This window comes from Onychostoma macrolepis, chromosome 03 (genome assembly GCF_012432095.1).
Source record: "Onychostoma macrolepis isolate SWU-2019 chromosome 03, ASM1243209v1, whole genome shotgun sequence".
In the NCBI taxonomy this organism is placed as follows: domain Eukaryota; kingdom Metazoa; phylum Chordata; class Actinopteri; order Cypriniformes; family Cyprinidae; genus Onychostoma; species Onychostoma macrolepis.
The window spans coordinates 16,541,923-16,564,204 of NC_081157.1; the positions used below are offsets into that span (position 1 = coordinate 16,541,923).

The window sequence follows — 22,282 nt, forward strand, 5'->3', positions numbered from 1 at the left end:
TGCACATGACGGCACAGTGCTATCTTCTTTTATATGTATGCATTTCATTTTTTTTACCTGTTTTGTTTTATTTGAATAAGGTCGGATTTGAAGCACAACCTTTCATGGTGCAAAATTAAATATTAATGCATATTTCAGGAAAGGTTGAAAGGCTGTTTAATTATTCCATGTTTTTAATGAGCTATGTTGATAGAGTCGCTATAAATTACATTATGTAATAGTTCTCACACTATACACCCTTTACGTGAGAAGCATGACAGATGAATTATCATACATAAGACAGAGTATTCAATAAATCTTTGATCTTTGAGAATCACTATGAATCACCTTTTTACTCTTTTTCATCTTTTCTTTTTCACTTTCTACGCTAACTTCTTTGCTTTGCTTTAAGCACTTTTACGGTAAGCAGAAACTGCCCTGCCTGTTCTGAAAATGAAACAAAGGGCATGAAGTAGTTTGACCTTTTCTTTGTTTCTTCTGGTTTCATGAATGGTATTCATTGTGGTGTCACATGCGCACATATGAGCATTCAGCATTTTTTCTGGAACTAAAATAAATGGAAACTCCATTCACTCCAAACAAAATCATCTATTTATCTATAATCGTTTAACTGAAACCTTCTAATTTAAAACGAATAATACCTGATTATGAAGATATATGTCACGCTAACAGATATATGGGAAGTCTAAAGAACGTAAAAAAAAAAAAAACACTTTAAAATATCATCGCAGTAGATGCCAAGATAATGAATTGGTTTTTTAAAGACGCTTTTCACAGAAAACATAAGAGGTTTTCTGGTAAGAAATGGTTTAACAATAGTTAAAAATGAAGACAGTTTTTGTGACCGTGAGGAGAACTGGCTTCATATATCCACTAAAACACCAGCTGATTAAAAGACATTGGAAATAACACTGATAAAAATTTTTAAAGTATTTTCTTAGTATTTTGCCTAGTCTTCAAGTATCAAAACATTCTTAAATCGAGATGAGAAGCAAAGTGACAGAGCAAAGCGATTAAAAAAAAAAAAAAAATCTGCCAATGAGGTAGGAAAAATGATACGGAAAGCAACGGGAAAGAGATTATTTTTCTTGCCCCATTGGCAGAATTCTTGTTTTAAGCAAAAACTAACATCATTCATTCATTCATTCCAGAAAACAAGACTAAATATCTTAAGTAATTTTGCTTCTCAATTAAATGTATCTTGATTTAAGAATATTTAGGTATTTGTTATGGAAGACAAGACAAAAATTCTAAGAAACAAGTCTTAGTTTATACTGTTGCATGTTAAACTACTAAATTCAACATTTTATTGTCTTAAATTCCATTAAATTATGTGAAATATGTGAATAATAGATGTATTTTAATCAATTAATAAAATATTTTTTTAAATAAATTTTCACAATTAGTATTCAAAAGCCTTCTAAATACACAGAACAGTTCAACAGTTGTGAGGTGTGGTCTGCTCATTACATAATAGCAACGCATGACTTAGTTCTAATAAAGTACTGAATGTCCTCACTCCTAATTCTGTCCTGTCTGCACACATAATTCACTTTAACCGCAAGTTTCCACGAGAAAGCTAAATAGAATTTGTGGTTTTGAGAACATAACTATTATATTACTTCTGTGAAACACCTTCCATCCAAATCAGCTGATGTGGTTGTCTGCCTGCAGTTATAATTAGTTCTCTTATTATAAATAGAAGTATTCTGTTGGATGAGGAAGGATTCTATTGTGGCGGTTTCACTGGAGCTTCGGGGATTCCTGCGAGCTCTTTATCTCTGCCTCAAACCAAAACAGCAGAACTCTAAAGAAGAACTAAAGCACCTCAGGCTTTCTGACTGGTCCGTCTGGCATTTCTACAGTCATTCCCAGCGAATTTCGTATGAATCAGGGAAGACATTTACAGGGCCTTTTGAGGGTAAACACAGTTTAGATGTTTTCAATACAATTTGCCAGTATCCAGAATCTGGACAAAATGTGCATTTCAACTTCCATGGAAACATTTCACTGATAAAACATGTCACATAATCAAAGGCAACATGCTTATCTACCTGTTCTGAGGTATTAATAGTCTTTCCACTGGTTTATAAGTTATGCAAATAGTTCCTTATTTAGCGTAATAAAACCCAGGTCAGTTTGTGGATGATGTGATCAGCTTTCAGTGGTTCCATGAACTATGTTACGCTGCTAGATGTTGCAATGCTCATTTGGGTCTTCATATTAAGCAATGCTTACAGATATGCACAGAGCTGTAAGGTCATTTAAGATGGTTAGTAATCAAGATTAGTTCTGCATTTGCATTTGCCCCATTTCACAGAAACCATCTTTGAGAAAGATTAGCTTACTTAGTAGGGAATGCAATAATCTTAAATTCAGTGAAACAAAAAAACAAACAAAAAAATGTGGCATGTAAACTCGTCCCAAATCATTTGGCTTGCTGAGAACAGCGATTCTTGAGATTTTTGGCCAGCAGACAAGTATGGCTAGAAAACATTCACTGAAGAAGTGACCTGAGCCATGTATATCAGATTTGCAATGCCCTAGAGACCTCCCAAATGAGCCTAGCAACCACTAGAAATTCCCCATAGATATATAGCGGATGTTTTTATGGGCCGCTGTACATAAGCTGTCAGCCATATTGGAAAGGTCAAAGCAGGTCCGTGAACACTCGAGAGCAAGTTGAATTGTGCATCTGCAACCATAGTTATATGTATGAATAGAAAAGCATCTGTTTCATGTAGAGCTGTGGGATAGGCAACACCATAAAACATAACCTGAGTGCATTAGGTGTCCAGGTCCAGTGCTGGGTAGTAACTGATTATATGTAATCTGGATTACGTAATCAGATTCTAAAAATTAAGTACTTGTAATTACAGTATATCACATTTTAAAATGCTCATAAAACAGATTACAGTTACTTTTTATAGATTACATGATTACATAATATTCACACAATGGCAGTAAATTCTTATTTTTACTCTTGTAAAATTCCTACTGTGTGTCATAAAATGTTTAGGCTATGTAAATAAAAATGCTTCAGCTTCAATTTTGCGAAGCTACGAGAATACTTTTTGTATTATAAGTATACTTTTTGAATACTTTTTGTTACTGTCTTCCGTCATTTTGGACAGTACCACGTAGTAGTGGTACTCTCCAAAATGGTGGAAGAAGGTAACACGTGGAGAAGAATTGTTGAATAAATTATGTTATTTTTGTTTTCTTTGCGCACAAAAAGTATTCTCGTAGATTCGCAAAATTGAAGTTGAGCCACTAATGTCACATGGACTGTTTTAACAATGTCCTTGCTACGTTTCAGGGCTGGGTAACATTTCAGTTGTGTTGCTGTCTATGGAGGGTCAGAAAGCTCTCGGATTTCATCAAAAATATCTTAATTTGTGTTCTGAAGATGAACTAAGGTCTTATGGGTTTGGAACGACATGAGGGTGAGTGATTAATGACAGAATTTTCATTGGGTGAACTAACCCTTTAAATCATATGTTACCTTGTACACGCATCAAAAAGAAAGTCTCACAGTTTCATTGCGTCATTAAGAACTCAGACTGTTATGTGATTCGGTAGCATGTCCTCACATGCTTAGCGTCATCATAAAAGACATATAAGCACAATGATGTATATGTAGGTGTGTTTACATCTGTGTCTATTGCACTTGTATGTGTGGGAGTGAGACTTACCCTGCCTGACTCATTCTACAGATCCATATAACTGCACTGTATCACGGATACACACCAAACAAGCATTTGTATTGGATTCTGAGTCTGTTTGTAACAGTGTGCTTAAAATGATATACATTTGGGGAGTAACCAGTCACTGCGTTTAAACACAGAGAGCACTTTCGAAATGTTGATGAAAAGCCTCTCACGAAAGCATCTTCCCTGCATAGAGATTACTTCATTTCCCTTTCGTCATACTGGAAAAGTGCAGCCAGCTGCAAATGAGAAGAATGACAATGAGGTGCTTGTAAGGGGCAGTCCCTTTGAACAAGAACGACGTATTTCATTTTACTACATATATTCATGTCGTAAGCATCGGTTATCTTTAGAGTCCATAAAGGCGTCACTTTATTTTCATAGACATCTGAGATAAGTGTTCTGGGAAGTTATGACATCTGTTCTAAAGTCAGGTTGGAAGTTAATAACAAAAGTAATTCATAAGAAAATGTAAATAGTTCTTTTTTTCAGGGTAGTTTTTGGTAAATTCCTAAATATTTGACCTCAGTAGTGTCAATAAATCATTACAACGTCATACTTCGTCAAATAGCTCTGGTGAAATAATTTTATGCATCCTATATACTTCCTTCTCTCACTAGAGGGGCTTTACTTTGTTCGTTTAATCTTTATTTAACTGTAGATCTACAATTTCCTTATTTCTCAAGAAAAGAACCTTGCCAAGGCAGTACACGTTAAGCTCAGGGAAGACAAAAGCAGTGTGGCACATGGCATGTGAAAGCGAAAAAAGAATGAGCTAGAGAAGGCATGAGGTATTTGTGACGGCGCGTTACCATTAAAGCTCACTGGATTGCGCAATTACAAAGTTCTGTGGAATCACATGATCACTCGCCCGGCTACTAGAGAATTTCGCATTTGATTATGGAGTACACTGGAAAAGCTGGCAGCTGGCTTGGAATTGAAATGTGATACTTACCTTATTCGAACTGATGAAAGGAGCTTTTGTGTTTTACAACAGCAATCTAAAATAAAATGAAAAATGACTGCCACAGCTCACACATAGGGTTAAAATTTTGAACACACCCCTAACACTCAACAAAATAAATAAAACAAAGATTAGTACTTTTGTACAAGAAAGTATTTTGGTTAAATTTTCTTAATGTTTATTTATTTGTTTGTTTGTTACTTACTGTTTCTTTGTGATTGTTGATGAAATTTAGTAGAATATCATTGAAAGTTGTCTTCTTTTTTTCTTTTTTTTTTCATGGACACCCTAGCAATCAACAAGTAGTGTTCTAAAAAATCATCCACTGAGAACAACAGCATAGCTAGCGATGCCCTGGAAATCACAGACAACAGCATGATATGGTGGCACTGTGAGTTGTGCATGGCCAAGCACCATTTAGATTTTCTCAAATGATGTGAAAAACAAAAAGATAAACAAAAAATATATATATATACATATCAAAGGTCTCTGGGAGGCAGATTTATGATGACTAATACAAATGCATTTAAGTTTCATAGTTTCATGTTCATTCTTGTCTATCCGGGTAATTATTATTATTATTATTATTTTTTTTCATGCAACATATTATCAAACGAGGGTGTAGCAAACACATACTACCAGACCTGAAAGCATTTGCACCTAAACAACAGACTGTCACTGAATTCTGGTAAATGCAGAAAGTTGAGTTGGTTCTGCACATGCGTGCAGCAGCAGCTGGTTGCACGCCTTTGTGTGGCTGCTACGAAACTGTTTCCTGGTTAAGAGTCTCATTGTTCACATGTGTAGTGAGAGAGGCATGTTTTTTCTCGTTTTACTGTAAACGTCAGTATAGCAGGAAGAAGAAAAAGGCAAAGGGTTCTTAGTACACAATGTGCCTGTTTGTCAGAAGCACCTAATTTCTCTGTGGTGAAACAGTTTTTCCCGTGCGACCAAAACTCAACATTTCAAATTTGACATTTTGTTTGCTAAATCCATGGGCCTGACCTCAAAGCATTTGCATTTGTGTTTTATTGCCAAGCTCAGTAATATTTCTTGAAGGGTTGAAAGCACATGAAATGTATAGCATCTTAAACAACACTGAATGATTTGGTGCTGCATGCAAGCAAAGCTCAGGTCACATGCATGGGCCACTGTTGTTTTAATTAATAAATTGCAGTTTTACCTTTAGTGCTCTTCGGTTATTTTTTTTTTATTTATTTTTTTTACTTCATTGGAATGGTATGAAATCATTCCTTTGGATTTGGCTCTTGCTATGCAAACATGCACAATAAATAAATAAACAAGGGAATTTTTCAAAAAGATTAAATGGTCCTCATTTTTTGATATCAACTTCAAATTTGGAACACAACTTGTTTCGATTTACGTCTTGGATTTTCTTACGGTAACACATTTAAAGTAGAACCGTTTGGAAAATATATATTTCATATAAAATTTAAAATTAGTTTTTTTTTTTTGGTGAATTGCATTCACTTTATTTTTTTATTTTTTTTACTTCAGCAATAATCTGCAAAGTGTCTTCTTTAAAAAAGACCAAACTTAGTTTTTTCCTCATTGTGACAACATATTGATTCTGGCAATGTACCAGCTTTCACATGCTCATCTTCTTGCTCATATAAATACAGTCGCTCTCTATCACACATTCTCAGACAAAATCTCACACACAGACACACACACACACACACACTCCCCAGCTGTATAAGTACAGTACATTCCTGTTAGGTACACCACAACACAGTGTGATTTTAGAAACCTGATTGGTTTCCCAGAAGACTTGAGTTCAAAAGAGTTGCAGCAGTCACACCTCTTCCCCTTTATCACAGTCTCTACCAAGTAAAGCTACACTTGTTTAAAGAGAAAGAGAGAGAGAGATCAGCTGTTGCTACTCTTACACTACCAGCCAAAGGACTGAACATTTACTGCATTAATATTTAATATTTTTCAATGGCTTCTGTTTAATTGAATTTTAATTGAATTTAAACTGTCTTTGTGTATGAATTTCTTTAATAAAATATTTTTATTTGAACTAATTAGTATTTATTTGATTTTTATTTATTTATTTTGAGTTTTAGTGAAACGTGAAGGAAAAGCAGTCAACAAGTGTGTGGCCTACATATATGATATGAACTCCCTCAATGCAGTTTAAATGAAGTTGACTTCCATTTTAGTTATCATAGTTTTTAAATTAAAAAAATAAATAAAAAATGGTAATAACGAAGAACAAGTAGGTGTGTTTGAACCTTTGGCTAGTGGTATTATATTAATAAAGGTATCTGATCACATACTTTGTGTAAACTAAGTTTATTATTTGTTATTTTTTCTTCTCTTATGTAATCCACTCATGTGTTCCCGCATGTGAGATATTAAGTCATTTTGTTGTCCAAGGTTGTTCTCTTAAATACAGTTTAAAACATTAACTTTAATCCTGAGCTTCCTCATATCAGTCAATGTCTTACTGGAAGAGCCTTGTCAGAGAGCATGAGGGGAGGAACATTCCCGCTCACTAAAGTGAATATCTCTGAATCAACTTTAACCCTTCCAGGCGAGGCGCTCCGGGAATCTGAATCATAGGCGCCGGCAACTCTGATTCATCTACATTTTGAAATATTTCAGACCTTTTCAGTGTGAATCTGAGCTAAAACACTTGTGAGACATGAAAAACCCAAAGACATGGAGTTCATTTTTACAAAAATAGTGCTCTTTAATAAATTACTGAAATGTTTTCTTGTTTTCATAAATATAAATATGTAACATCAAAACATGGTTGAGATGTCTTTACAAAAGATAACCAATCTAAATTCATCTTCATGTATGTAAACAGCATCACAAGGTAAAACATGGGTGATCTGTAGACACAAAACACTCATGTCTGTTAATACATTCAATAACAAGCAGTCTGCTTTGAACTGCTCCTGACACAAACCACTAAAAACACCGACATTTTGTTCCAAAGTGTTGCTTTTTCAAGTACGAGCAGAATGTCAACATGTGTCCATCTTAATCTGTGTTCAGTCCTGTTGTGTTTTAACCGCTTTGACTCCAGACGTCCTTTCTCGACGGCATGTCTGCTATGCCTCGGTGCTGTGCTGTTACTCACTTCTTCCTTTTTCCCTTGAAAGGCACAAATATTTACTTGGAAAAAGGCGGCAGCTGATTTCTGTTAAATGGCTTGCTGTCTCCCTGCTTGGCGGAGCTCACAGATTCGGGGGCAGTGCGGAGGCAGTGATTGGTGCCCACAGAGTGGGTTACGATACTGGCACTGGTACAGAAAACAGTACAAACGTCCATTCATCGAGACTGTTACGGCAAGAACGGTGCTTTAAGATCAATGCATCAGTGATAGCACTCATGACCGCACACGGTCGACTGGCAATCTCCGTGTACTCAGCTCAATACTTCTTGGTCCAACATGCTTCCAAAAAGCCTGCTAAAACTAGCTTCACTGCTTCACTAACTAGAGCTCTTTAAATGGGAGCATCATATTCTTGTAAGAAGTCTTTGAGCTGTTGAGGCAGCTGCTCTCTTTTGCTGGAAACGTCTGTATGTCCATTGACAGTCTTCCTGCAGAGATGCTGCAGGGAGGACATTATGCAAGGAAGGGGTCTCAACAGCTCCAGAGGGATCTTCTCGCCCCCCGTGTAGATGTAGTACGAGTTCCTCGAGTTTCCGATGGACAGAGAGCTTCTAGACAAGGGCATGTAGTGATGGACGAGCTTCAGCACGCAGTCGAAGCGAGGCACGGACTGCATGCTCTTGGAGTCCGTCTGAAGGAAAAAGGACTTGTTGTCGCACTGCACCCGCAGGTTCTTGGTGCCCGATTCGGTCTTGACGCTGAGCGTGAAGAAGTGCCGGTTGTCCGAGCTGTCTCGTACCAGAAAGGTCCCGCTGGGCTCCGAGTTCAACAGGTGATTAGCCTCTTTGCCGCTGATGGAGCCCCAGTAGAAGCCGCTCTCCTGGAGCATCCTGACGGCGTGCTGCACCATCTGGAACTGCAGCTTCGAGCTGAAGGTCTTATAACGGTGAGACGGCAGCCGCATGCTTGCGTCAAACAGGCTGCTGCTCATTGCGTTGTCAAACTTGCTGAGGGTGACCATGGCGCTATGCACAAACCTCCAGCTGCCGGGAATACCACACAGTCTGTAGCTCTTACGGTGAAAGAGTGAACCTCTTAAAGCTGGCAACAGAAGAAAGATTTTAGATTAGCACCACAGGAAACGTACATTCGGTAAAACTGAACTGATAAGTCAGTCAGTCAGTTAAAAAAAACTAAGATATGTGATGCTGTTCTATCATTGTAGATTGAAATACATAAAGTTACCCTTATTCTAGTATAACTAGAATTTTTATACTTTATATTACACTTTAACTTACGCTTGATAAAATTATGATTTGTTGGCATTACTTTTTCTAAGTCCTTCATACATAATAATAAACAAGATAAGATTTATGTGTTAGCCTAGGTAAGGTTTTTATAAACTACATAAAGCACTTTATAAACACTCTAATTTCAAAAGAAGACAGACGATTCTAAAAGTCTCTCTTACCTTTGAGTCTGTTTTGGAAGATGAGAACTTTTTGTAATATCCAAAGTAGTAAGTCTGTACTCTGGCAGACTGCTGTGAACTCCTGTCTTGTTCAGAGAAGTTAGTGTTTCTTCACTGTGCCGTGCTGAAGTTCTCTGTTATTTGTAGTGGCCTCCTAGGCATGTTCTAGTTTAGCTCCGCCCTCACTAGGGTTCCAGTAAGGGTAGGTTGTCAGTAATACTATTCCTGGTACTACAAAAGCTCTTCCCCTCCCCCTCTGTGCTCTTCCAGATCTGCCGCCTTACTGTAAACGTATTCCCTAACACACAACACCTCCCTATTGTTGATGAACAGATATAATCGCCTAGCAACCGTTCTATATTACGATTTTTAAGCGCTTGTTTAGGAACTAATTCGCGTTATAATAACACGCGCGCTCTACACCGTCGTCTGTTTAGATGATATAGTTTACACCAAACTTAGGGTATTTTGACATGTTTGTGCCCAGAACCATGACTATACTGAATGAAATTCGGCTCGTAAGCTATGACACGACTGATCTGACTTTCCTGTTACTCATAATAATACACGTCTATCCATCCACAAGAAGGCGCTAATGTTATCGGCTTGACTTTTAGGCAGATAAGTAACAGTAAAATAGACAATAATAAAGTAGTACAAAGTACACGTTTTATTTTAGCTCATAAACTTGAATCAAATAAAAATGAAAATTGTCTGCAACATGCATTTTAAACAACGCGGACTTAATCAGATTTACAATGAGCTTTATTTGCCAAGTGTGCACAAACAAACAAGGGATTCGCTGGAGCTTCCAGAAAGTCTGGGTATTTATAATTATAAAACATTGACATAAAAAAGAAGGAGAATTAAAAGATAAAACAATAATAAGCGAGAATCAAAAGAGTTGTGCACATTATTTACTGTATATCAATGTTTACACATTATATTTAGCTATCTAAAAGGGTGTAAAATATATTTTAGAATTAAAAAATAAAACAATAATAAGCAAGAATCAGAAGATGTGTACTGATTTGCACATTATTTACTGTATATGGTTTATACAACAGTATCAGTATGTTTACACATAATATGTATCTACTGCTTGTTTCACTTCTGTTTCAGTTTTCATAACCATTTCTTACTATGTGTAAGTTGTTTTTTTAGCATGTGTGTTTGGCTCAGTGTTATTTTTTTTTTAGGATTACTGATAAATTAAAGTAGTTTGATTTTTATTTGTTATCTATTTAATTTTAGTTAAAGTTTGAGTAATGTTTGTCATTTTATTAGTTTTTTATTATGTCTGTATAGATTTTTTTATGAAGTATTAGCCTTTATTTAATTTGAGTTATTTTAGTACTTCAACAAACTATGTGGAAATTAAAGAATATTTAATTTTAAATGTATATATATGTGTGTGTGTGTGTGTGTGTGTGTGTGGTTGTACATACACATATATGTAGTTTTTTTTTTTTTTTGGTGTTTGGCTTAGTTTTATGTTAGAATCATTATTATACTCTTATATCTTTTGTTCTTTAATATTTTGAATAGTTTTTAGCTTTATTTTTTGTTTTCATTTAAATGTTAAGTTTTGAAATTTTGTTGTATGCATTTGTATGCATTTTTTTTTTTTTAAATGTGTATATATATAGTATTTATAAAGTTTTAGCTTTTAGTTTTGGATCTGTTTTAGTTGTTTTAATCCTTCAATTGATTGCTTCTGTTGTCCTCTTTTGTAAGTCGCTTTGGATAAAAGCGTCTGCTAAATGACTAAATATCAAATATAAATATATTAAATATGTATCTAAAAGGATATAAAATACATTTTTAAAAATACAATAACAGACATAACCCTAATGGGTACATTAATGCGCAAGAAAAAAAAAGGAAATTCAGTTGTCCTGTTTCTGAAGAAATCCAGTGTACTTTTCATGACAATTTATTTGAACACTTCCCAAAAAAATGCCAAATAGCCTATAATTATAAGCTTTTCATATAAGTACTCATTGCCAAATAAAGGATAAATTAAGTCATCTTGACTAATCCTTTTTCAAAAGTCAATAGTAAGAGAAAACAATATGGAATGGCGTGTGAGCAGCGAAACTCGTTTACTGAAAATGCTGACTCTATTTGTCATGATGTTTTGAGGCAGAAATGTAAGCCAAAATTACTATGAAAATAAGGGTAGTCTGACTGGCTGAGAAAAAGGAACAGAAAGACACATCGTGGGCTTATTAGAAACCGGAATAAATATACTGCTGGTCAGTTTTCCATTAACACTCAGGGAAAACTGGCCTGGACTTTCCACACCTTTCTCAAGCAGTGAGTTTTGCATCAAAAGGGAATGATAAATGATGTCACAGTCTTTATTTAAAAGCATTGTTGAATACAACAGAAACACGTTATAAGTATCAGTAGTATAATCTTCTGATTGACAATTTTTCCTGCTAACCCTCATATACGAACAAATGCCTTCAACAAACGATCTGTTTTACTTGGCTTCATCCTCTGTTGACACAGCTCATCACTGAACAAGTGACTAACTCGGGAATAATATGTTAATATTAAGTCAGTACACTTACCAGATAGCATTTGCTCAGAGTAAACATGTAATGTTGATAATTGTTAAAAGATCCAGGAAGAGTTTTTATTATATTTAAACACGACTCAACCTGAGATGCGCTTTATCAAGTTCATCTTGTGAAACACTCAGACAGTTGCAGAGTAAAGGAGATAAACAGGTCAGGAAAGATAAGAGTTGAATAAAAGGCTGGAATGAAAAATTTTTTTGCTGGATATTTTTCAAATTTGTGTGAAATGGTTTCGTCATTACTAGGAATTTCGCATTAAGGAAGAAATGTCCTCTTTCTGACTCGTCACACTGGACTCTATTTTCTGTTCTGCTTCCAGATTTCCCCCGCTGCGATTTCACAAGTAAAGGGAGGTGATATTACTGTGCAATTTGTAAACTATCCGTAGAATGTTTCTACAAAAACAAGAGCACAGTTTTATCAGAAATGTATAAGCATATGCTGCACTCTTAGATATTATTCATACAAAGCTTCAGCAGTATCCTTATTGTAAAACACTCGTGCTGCAGTCAAGTCTCATTGGTTTACTTCCTTCTGGAAATATTGCAGTTCACTCCTCTTCCCATCTTTGTGTACTCTGTAATCACATTTTGGAAAGCGGTTTCCATATTCTAAGATATACAAAGTGTGCATGTATATTTAAAAAAAAAAGTAAATAAAATAAATAAATTTTTATTTATTTATTTTTGTTTAAATATGCTGGGTTTTGCTGTTTGTGAATATGTTTTAAAGTTAAAACAGTTGTTGACAGTTGTCATTTGATTACCACAATATATTTTTCCAAACGATAAAAGAAATCAAACTAATGCCATTTTCATCCCAACATCTCAATTATTATCCAAAATATTAAAACATATCATGCATAACAGCATGCAGTGACATATACCATTGCATCCAAAGTGACTTTATAGTAAAATTCCTCACAATGGTCACTCTGTTTGCTGGAATCAAATGAAAATATAAGACGATTCTTTACATAACCATTCATTTAAGCAGAAACATTCAGTTAAATAAATCATTTTAATGTGGAAAATAAATGTAGTCATACTTTCACTGTGTGCGGGGGGAAACCTGCAATATCTTCCAGTGTGGATTCCTGTTAGGATTTATATCTATAAAAATTAGGCTAAGCCTCACCATGTAATTATATTATAGCATTAACAGTATATGTCTTTATGGCATACTGTAATACAAATCAAATAAAGTTACTTCCTTGTTTTAGAAGTGTAGCCTGCTCCCTGCTGGCAAATGAGAATTCCCAGCAACGATTGCTTCCTTAAGTATTGTGCACATTAGTAACATTGTTCAATTTCACAAGTAAGGCCTTATGATCAAAATTTGTGTAAGTTATACATGGGAACTTGATAAGCGTTTTCACATCTGTGTTGATAAGATCGCAGTGAGGTTTCCTGTATACCATCTGTGTTTCATCATGATTCATATCGGGGGGGGGGGACCTTTTCTATGTTATGGTGGTGAGGCTGTGAGCTCCTTTTTAAAAGAAAAGAGCCTGATTCGTTGAAGCCATGTGATTTCTGATGATGCGATGCTTTCAGACATGCAGTATTGTGGATGTAAAAGAACAAAAGCTCACTGCAGAACGGCAGACACCTGGGCTGGAAAAGAAAACACACCTACACATAAGCTCCTGTAATTGTGTGATGAACCCACATTATTTGTTAACCAACGGACAGTATTATTTGGATGTGATAATTGTTGTCTTTTCTGTAAGGAAGTATAGCACACTTATCATTTTCCTTGAAGATGATTTCCTTTGGAAAAGAACATTTTAAATTTAAGACATTTGTTTAGCAAATTATTTTAAAGTGTAGTATAGAAAGAAAAAAGAAAAAAATATATATATAATCCCTAAAACATTAATAAATTATGCCCAACAGTATGTCAACGGTGGCATTTCTATGAAGTTTAAATAACCCTTTCTGTCAACCCAAACTCACTGGAAATACATTATGGCTACATTTCTTTCTGTTGTTCTTTCTGGGCTTGTGATCTGACATGTCCCATAAATATATACAGTTCGGTCCATATATATATATTTGGACAATGACACAATTTTCATAATTTTGGCTCTGTATCACATTCTGGCATTCTGTACCAGAATAGAATTAAAATGAAACCGTCAAGATGAAATGAATAAACTTTAATTCAAGGGGTTGAACAAAAATACAACACAAAATGCTTAGGAATTACAACCATTTTTATACACAGTCCCCCCATTTTCAGGGACTCAAATGTACTTGGGCAAATAATCATAAATAAAATGTTCATTTTTAATATTTTGTTGAGAATCCTTTGCAGGCAATGACTACCTTAAGTCTGTATCTCATGGACTTCACCAGAGACTGGGTTTCCTTCTTTGTGATGCTTTGCCAGGCCTTTACTGCACTTCAGTTGTTGTTTGTTTGTGGCTCTTTCTGCTGTTAGTTTTGTCTTCAGTGAGTGAAATGCTGCTCGATCGGGTTGAGATCAGGAGATTGACTTTGACATTGCAGAATATTCCACTTTTTTACCTTCAAAAACTCCTGGGTTTTTTTGCTGTATGTTTTGGGTCATCGTCCATTTGTACACTGTAAAAAATAAATACGTAAAATAACAGAAAAAGTACTGGAAGCTCTTTACACACAAGTGTAAAATTCAAAATACTGGTAAAACACATGTAAAAATTAAATACAGAAAATTCCTTCAAATTATACAGTATATTGTGCCCTGGTTTTACAGTATATTGTGCCCTATTTTTACAGTAAATTGTGCCCTATTTTTTTCAGTTTTTGTAGAGTGTATGAAGCGCCGCCCAATCAACTTTTCTGCATTTGACTGAATCTGGGCAGACAGTATGTTCCTATACACTTCAGAATTCTTCCGGCTGCTTCTGTCCTCTGTCACATCAATAAACACCAGTAACCCAGTGCCACTGGAAGCCATGCTCATGCCATCACACCGCTCCACCATGTTTCACAGATGATGTTGTGTGCTTTGGATCATGAGCTGTTCCAAGCCTTCTCCATACTTTTTTCTTCCCATTATTCTGGTACAGGTTGATTTTAATTTCAGTCGTCCAAAGAATGCTTTGCCAGAAGTGATCAGGCTTTTTTAGATGTTTTTGGCAAAGTCTAATCTGGCCTTGCTTGAAGCTTGTGGTGAACCCTCTGTGTTTGCTCTCGTGAAGTCTTCTCTTGATTGTAGACTTTGACAGTGACACGTCTACCTCCTGGAGAGTGTTCTTCTCTTGGCTGGATGTTGTGAAAGGGTTTTTCTTTACCATAAAGAGGATCCTCTGATCATCCACCACTCTTGTCCTCTGTGGACATCCAGGCCTTTGCCGTTGCAGAGCTCACCAGTTTTGTTCGCTCAGAATTTACCAAACTGTTGATTTGGCCACTCTGAATGTTCATGCTGTCTCTCTGATGGATTTGTTTTGTTTTTGAAGCCTAACGATTGTCTGTTTCACTTATGAGATCCTTTGACTGCATTATGTGGGTTCACAGCAACAGCTGGAACACTTAGAATCAACTCCAGACCTTTTACCTGCTTAATTGATGAAGAAATAATGAAGGAAAAGCCCACATCTGTCAACTGTCCAATTACGTATGGTCCCTTGAAAAAGGGAGGAGGTAGGGTACAAATTAAATTAAAATTAAAATTAAAGAGCTGTAATTCCTTAACCTTTTCTCCAATTTTGATGAGAATACCCTCAATTTAAATCATATTCATTATATAACTGTAACTTGAATATGTTTGGGTCAGCAGCAAAAATAATAAAATATAGTATATTTTGTGCTTTGGCTTTTATGGCTTTAACCCATTGTAATGACTGCGTGTGTGTGTGTGTGTGTGTGTGTGTGTGTGTGTTTCCCTGGTATTCACATTATGAGGACCAAATGTCCCCACATGGATAGTAATACCAGTACATTTTGACCTTGTGGAGACATTTTTTAGGTCCCCATGAGGAAAAAATCTTTTTTGAAAATTGAAAAATGCAGAAAGTTTCCTGTAAGGGGTAGGTTTAGGTGTAGGGTTGGTGTAGGACGATATAACGTACAGTTTGTACAGTATAAAAACCATTACGCCTATGGAATGTCCACATAAAACATGGAAACACAACATGTGTGTGTGTGTGTGTGTGTGTGTGGTTGAGGTATTGGCTATGTTGTGGGGATTCCCACAAGAATAGTAATACCCAAAATTTTGACCTTATGGTGCCCTGTTTTTGTCCCCATGCATGGTTTTTTTTTTTTTGTCCCCATAAATTGTTTTTGTTGTTGTTTGTTTGGTACAATAATATATGTATATATATATATATATATATATATATATATATATATATATATATATATATATATATATATATATATTGCAAATTATATATGGGCTGCAAATTAGCCTTTGGTTAGATGTTATACTGCATTCTAAATAAACTAATATATACTGTATATATATATATATATATATATATATAGCCTATCTATGAAAACTCTGCATAAAACGTGTGTACCTATTTAACCATATTTTGGGGACACGTTTGTGCCCAGAAGTGAGCTAAACCTGACAAAACATCCCAAGAACTCCTTTCGTGTACTCATTTAACATTATAAAAATTAAAAATGCATAGTGAATAATTTAATTGCCTACTGAACTGCAGTTCTGCTTCAGTCTTATTTTTAGCACTCTGTAGTATGCATACTGAGGAGTGTTCATTTCATTAAATCATCTGGGCTGACCCATGTGGGGCCCTCATGGAAACTGAGGACAAAACTGACTGGGCCATAGTTAGATAGGGTGCCACCCATCTGGGCCCCACATGAGTTTGCTGGCTGGGTAAACAGAGATAGTTTATAGATTTCTAAGTAAATGTGACCCTGGACCACAAAACCAGTCTTAAGTCGATGAGGTATATTTGTACCAATAGCCAAAAATACATAGTATGGGTCAAAATTATCAATTTTTCTTTTATGCCAAAAATCATTAGGATATTAAGTAAAGATCATGTTCCATGAAGATATTTTGTAGATGTCTTACCGTAAATATATCAAAACTTCATTTTTGATTAGTAATATACATTGCTAAGAACTTAATTTGGACAACTTTAAAGGTGATTTTCTCAATATTTAGATTTTTTTGCACAGATTTTCAAATAGTTGTATCTCGGCCTGATATTGCCTGATCCTGACAAACCATACATCAATGGAAAGCTGATTTATTCACTTTTCAGATGATGTATAAATCTCAATTTTGAAAAAATTGACACTTAAGACTAGTTTTGTGGTCCAGGGTCACAAATGTGTGTGCACATGTTTATTTTCTGACGATAAACAATTATGCAGCCTTAATTTGGTATATAGTTAGCTTAGCAACATGCTAATGCCAAACAATTGTGAGACTTAACAAACACTATTTGAATGACAGAGCGTAGACGGCATGACAGACCCTGGTGGTCTGAAACTCTCTGCTGCAATTTCCTGCCTGGACTCTCTCAGATCTTCTCATTCAATGGTTTCTGGCTGTTGTCTGCACTTCCTCCATGCCTCTTTTTTTCAGTCCAGTGAGAACAGTAGAGCAGTGTTCAGCAAGAAGGCATTTGACAGTTACCCACTTCAGCCTGTGCTCACACGGTTCCCCTGCTGTCTGTGCACCTTTAGTACAAGCACAGCTCCTTTATTCTTATGAATATCTCTTGACCCCAAATACCAGAGAGCTGAAGCAGGCTGAGGCATGTTATCTCGTGTCACTTCCTTGTTGATCCCTTCATTTGAAAGAGAGTTCCGGCCAACAGGAAGCTCCACTGGAAGCACGCCAAGTCTCTCAGTCAAAAGGGTTCAAGAGAAACACAGAACAATCTGTTCCAACAATACCAGCTTAAAACAATCTGTTCAGCCTGTTCGTGACCTTGTTCAGCTGAAAGTATTATAGGAATATTTATTTTAGTAATTTAATAGTAATTTAAATTTTTCCCCCAAAATTACATAATATATCAGATTTAGACTTGGTCTGGTAGAGCTTCTATCTATGGTAAATCTCCACAAAAAAATATGCTTACATACTTTTACCAAGGTTAACTGGATTTACATGGTCGGAAGTTGAAAGAGGTGATAGACAGATTTTAAGATATATACATCAAATGATAGTAAAGATGGTAACTTTTACATGATGCAACCAGGGACACCAGAATAATTTGGAGTGCTGTCAAACGATTAATCACGATTTACCACATCCAAAATAAAAGTTTTCGTTTACATAATATATGTGTGTGTACTGTGTATATTCATTATGTATATACAAATACACACTCTTGCATGTATATATTTTGAAAATATTTACATGTATTTACGTGCATATATGTGTATTCATATAATTTATATTATTTATAAATATATTTAATATATAAACATAAAATTTTCTTAAATATATACATGCATGTGTATGTATTTATATATACATAATAAATATACACAGTACACACACATATATTATGTAAACAAAAACTTTTATTTTGAATGCGATTAATCACGATTAATCGTTTGACAGCACTGATTTGTAACTCTCTACAACTTTACAAAAAACAAACAAATTTTTTATAAATAAACTAATGTAAATGCTTAAACAAAAAAACAAGCTATATTTTACTGCCAGTAATGATCTAAACTGAACTGAAGCATTCACTGTAAAAAACAAACAAACAAACAAATCCTTCAAAACAAGTTTAGTTAAATTTAGTTAAGTTGGATCTATATAGGGATAGTTCACCCAAAAATGAAAATTACCCCATGATTTGCTCACCCTTGAGGCATCCTAGGTCTATATGACTTTCTTCTTTCAGACGAATACAATTGGAGTTATATTAAAACACGTCTGCTCTTCCAAGCTTTATAAGGGCAGTGAATAAGGGTTGATATTCAAAAGTCGAGGGTGCCGGGCCATTCAGGGTACCCTCCTCCTCGAGCGCTCTCCTCGAGGCGGCCTCCGAATCAATGTGTTTGTGTAAGAAAATATCCATATTTACAACTTTATAAACCATAATCTCCAGCTTCCACTATCTGTAAAGAATTTGTAAACAAAAATGTCGGAGGATTCGATATAAACCGAGAAGAGACTGGTTTTCCTTTGCTTTAAACAAAACTTGATTCTCGCGAGACTAGCATATTCTCACCAAAGCTTACATCCTGCATCATGCGCTAGAATGCCACTCTCTCGTGAACGCGTGTACGATAGTTAGCGGAAGCTAGAGATTACGATTTATAAAGTTTTAAATATGGATATTTTTCTTACACAAATGCATCGCTTCGATTCTGTAGGCCTTTATTAACACCCTGGAGCCGTGTGGAGCATTTTTTATGATGGATGGATGTACTTTTTTGGGCTTCAAAATCTGGACCCCCATTCACTGCCATTATAAAGCTTGGCATTTTTAATATATCTCTGAATATATTCGTTTGAAAGTCATATACATCTGGAATGGATTGAGGGTGAGTAAATCATGGGGTAATTTATAATTTTTGGGTGAACTGTCATTTTAAGTTATCACAACAAATTTTAAGTCAAGCATGAACACTTTCTTTTTTAACTTGAAACAACACGTTATTCATTATTTGAATATTGAATTTTATGTTGTGATAACGAAGCAATAATTTTTACAGTGTTGTATGTTTTATTGACTTTACAAACGTCGTTAGACATTTTTCTCAGTTGTTCAAGGTCACATAGTGATATATTATATTTTGGCTTTATGGGTTTTAAAAGTTTTCCATTAACTTGCGGTTGTAGGTTTGTAGGTTAGTGTATTTAAGCAACAGTTAATGTAGGTCAAAACAGAGCAATAATTTTTGCCATTAAGTCATTCCTCATCATAAACATAGGTGTCCACAATAAGGAAGGAAGATGTCAATGACCTTTAACATTCAATTCCGTCTGCGAAGCAGGAGGTCAGGGTTTGCCAGGCTGACCCCAAAATGCATTGTATCATATTTAAGTATTGTATGGCACTGAAAAATAGACATAGCCTATATTTTGATGAACAGGAATGCTAACAACTAGCTCTCCCCAGGTATCGTAGACCTCCTTGGTGTGAATTCAGTCTTGGCTTTGCGAACCATCTTTTTATGTCCTGGGTTTCCAAGAAACTCTAGCAGAATCTTTATTGTTATTCCCACAATGCGTCCAGTGTAGAATGAAACACAGCCACTCTTGTGAGTTCAGCCTACAATAATATCTCTACAGCAGTCTGTGTGTGTGTGTGTGTGATCCACTGTTGCTGAATCAGGCAGGAGTGTGTGAGAGCGAATGCGGGAGGAGCTCCTCTCTTCTGGGAAACAGGCTGTAGTTAATTGGCGGCCTGTGAGTTCGCACATGGATCTATTTAGGAGAGGGGACGAGGAATCCCACAAGCTGACATATCTGTCCCCATTCCAGCATGAGACATGAAACTCATGCTAGACTCACAGCAGCGGCTGCCAAGCATTGACTGCTCGGCATTTCCAGTATGCTGGCATGAAATAATGTGCGCTGGCTGCTGTTCAGTTTCCCATTCCTGCACAAGGAAACCCTCACACTGAGTTTGGGGACCGATGATGCAGTTTAAAGTGGGCAGGATATACCGCATGTACTTGTTTTCAACCACCCTCCATTAGTGCTGCTGCATATTAAGCGAAGCATCACTATTACAGTAACACATTACAATAGTTTGACTTGTTAACATGCATTAGCTTACATCAGCATATATGCATATATAATTTAAACATATGCGTGTGTGTGTGTGTGTGTTTTAATTATATATGCATATCAAAACAATATACATGTATGTTAAAAACACGCACACACATACACATATATAAATGTTTTAAAATCTTTTAAAATGATAATAGTCACCTTTTTAAATCATCCCATATGCAAATGTAATCTACATATATTACATATACACTCCTGTGAAAGTTGCTGTAAATGTGTCCTGTGTAAATGTATTATGGATATGTACATATGCAGAATATATAGTTATGGTGGCAAACATGTTATGTACATGTATCCATCCTAAAGCCCTTTATATACAGTATGTAAATATAAACAATAGACATCTATGTTATAAAAATAAGAAAAACATATATATGCATACAGATTTTTTTGTGTATGCTGTTTCCATAAACAGATATATTGTTAACATATATGATCGCTACAATGCAAATGTATTAAATCACCTTTATTTATATAGCCGTTTTATATAGTACAGATTGTTTCAAAGCAGCTTTGCCTTGATAAACCAATAAAAGTGATAAATCAGGGTGATCAGCCAATAACAGCAATTTTTCAGTTTCAATTTTTCAGCAAGTTTGTTTTTTGAGACAGCTCAGCTTCCCTTGCCTTCATGGAGGAAACACCTGCTACACATTTCCTTTAGTAATCATAACCAGAAGAATCACGATCTTGTTGCAGTTAAGCATATTGTGACAACAGATTGTTTCTGAGTTCTTGTATGTTTATTTATCTGGAGGTCAGTATAGATGCCTCCTCACAATATATCAAAGACATTAAATACTGAACGGCAGATAAAGTTACACAACAAAAGGAAAACGACTGGCTGTTCTAGCACATCTATTGTTCAGTTGGTAGGTTTGTTAAAAGGCCCTTTACTGAAGACGCACTGTGCTGTTTTCATGAGCTCACACTTCCCCAAATCTGCGTGTAAAATTACCAAAACAAAACAGCATTCCTTCTGGTTTCACTTCACACGCTGTGCTCTCTCTCTCTCTCTTTCACACACACACACACACACACTTGTTCTGTATTCTTTCTTTTTCTGGAAAATGTCAAATTTCTACAAAGCACATCAAACACCCCTCTGTTCCTCAGGAGAGCTGACATGAGTGTGCAGATTTACAATAAGAGAGTGTCATGAGGAAATGTCAACGTTGGGAGTATTGATAAACAGTCCATAAAAGTCTTTAAATATATATGACACAGTTTTCTGTAAAGTGTGTTGCAACTGTTTTGAGACTGATGCGGCAAGGAAGTAATAGAGGACAAAGAAATGTGTCACAGATGCCCTTCCCAGACATCATTTTTTTAATATGAGTGCTGTAAGGATTAGCTCCCTTGCCAATGAATGTGTAACTTTGGATTTTATCCAATTATAATGTAGTTTTTTCCTTTTTTGGTTAATGTATCACTAACCAGCATTTGCTTTTATTCCTCATGCAGCTGTGTGTGACATGAAATACCACTGAAAATAATGTATCATCTACAACAAACAGTATTATGTGGCAAGACATTTGGATGGTTTAAAAAGCAGAAATGAGACATGCTTATATATATAAAATAAGCTGTTTGAGATATAAGTGGTTCCTTTAAGGGAGAGATATTAACGTTTGTTGCGTCACAGACATAATAATTACATGTTGAGTTTTCCAAACCAGTTCTTTCCTCGTTACTTTCTGGTATCCTCATGTATGGTCA

General features: G+C 35.5%; 1 protein-coding gene across 1 annotated transcript; it reads right to left on the bottom strand.

Moving 5' to 3' along the window:
• Positions 1 to 7,368: 7,368 nt before the first annotated feature.
• On the bottom strand, positions 7,369 to 9,395 carry socs3a (suppressor of cytokine signaling 3a). Its single transcript, XM_058770005.1, has 2 exons — positions 9,237 to 9,395; positions 7,369 to 8,866 (listed from the first exon to the last, which is right to left on the bottom strand). The coding sequence occupies exon 2, from the start codon at positions 8,784 to 8,786 to the stop codon at positions 8,157 to 8,159; it is 630 nt and encodes a 209-aa protein (XP_058625988.1). The 5' UTR covers positions 8,787 to 8,866; positions 9,237 to 9,395; the 3' UTR covers positions 7,369 to 8,156.
• Between the last annotated feature and the right edge of the window lie 12,887 nt (positions 9,396 to 22,282).

Coding starts and splice junctions, on each gene's coding strand:
- socs3a (XM_058770005.1), bottom strand. CDS start 8,786: ATGGTCACCCTCAGCAAGTTTGACAACGCAATGAGCAGCAGCCTGTTT.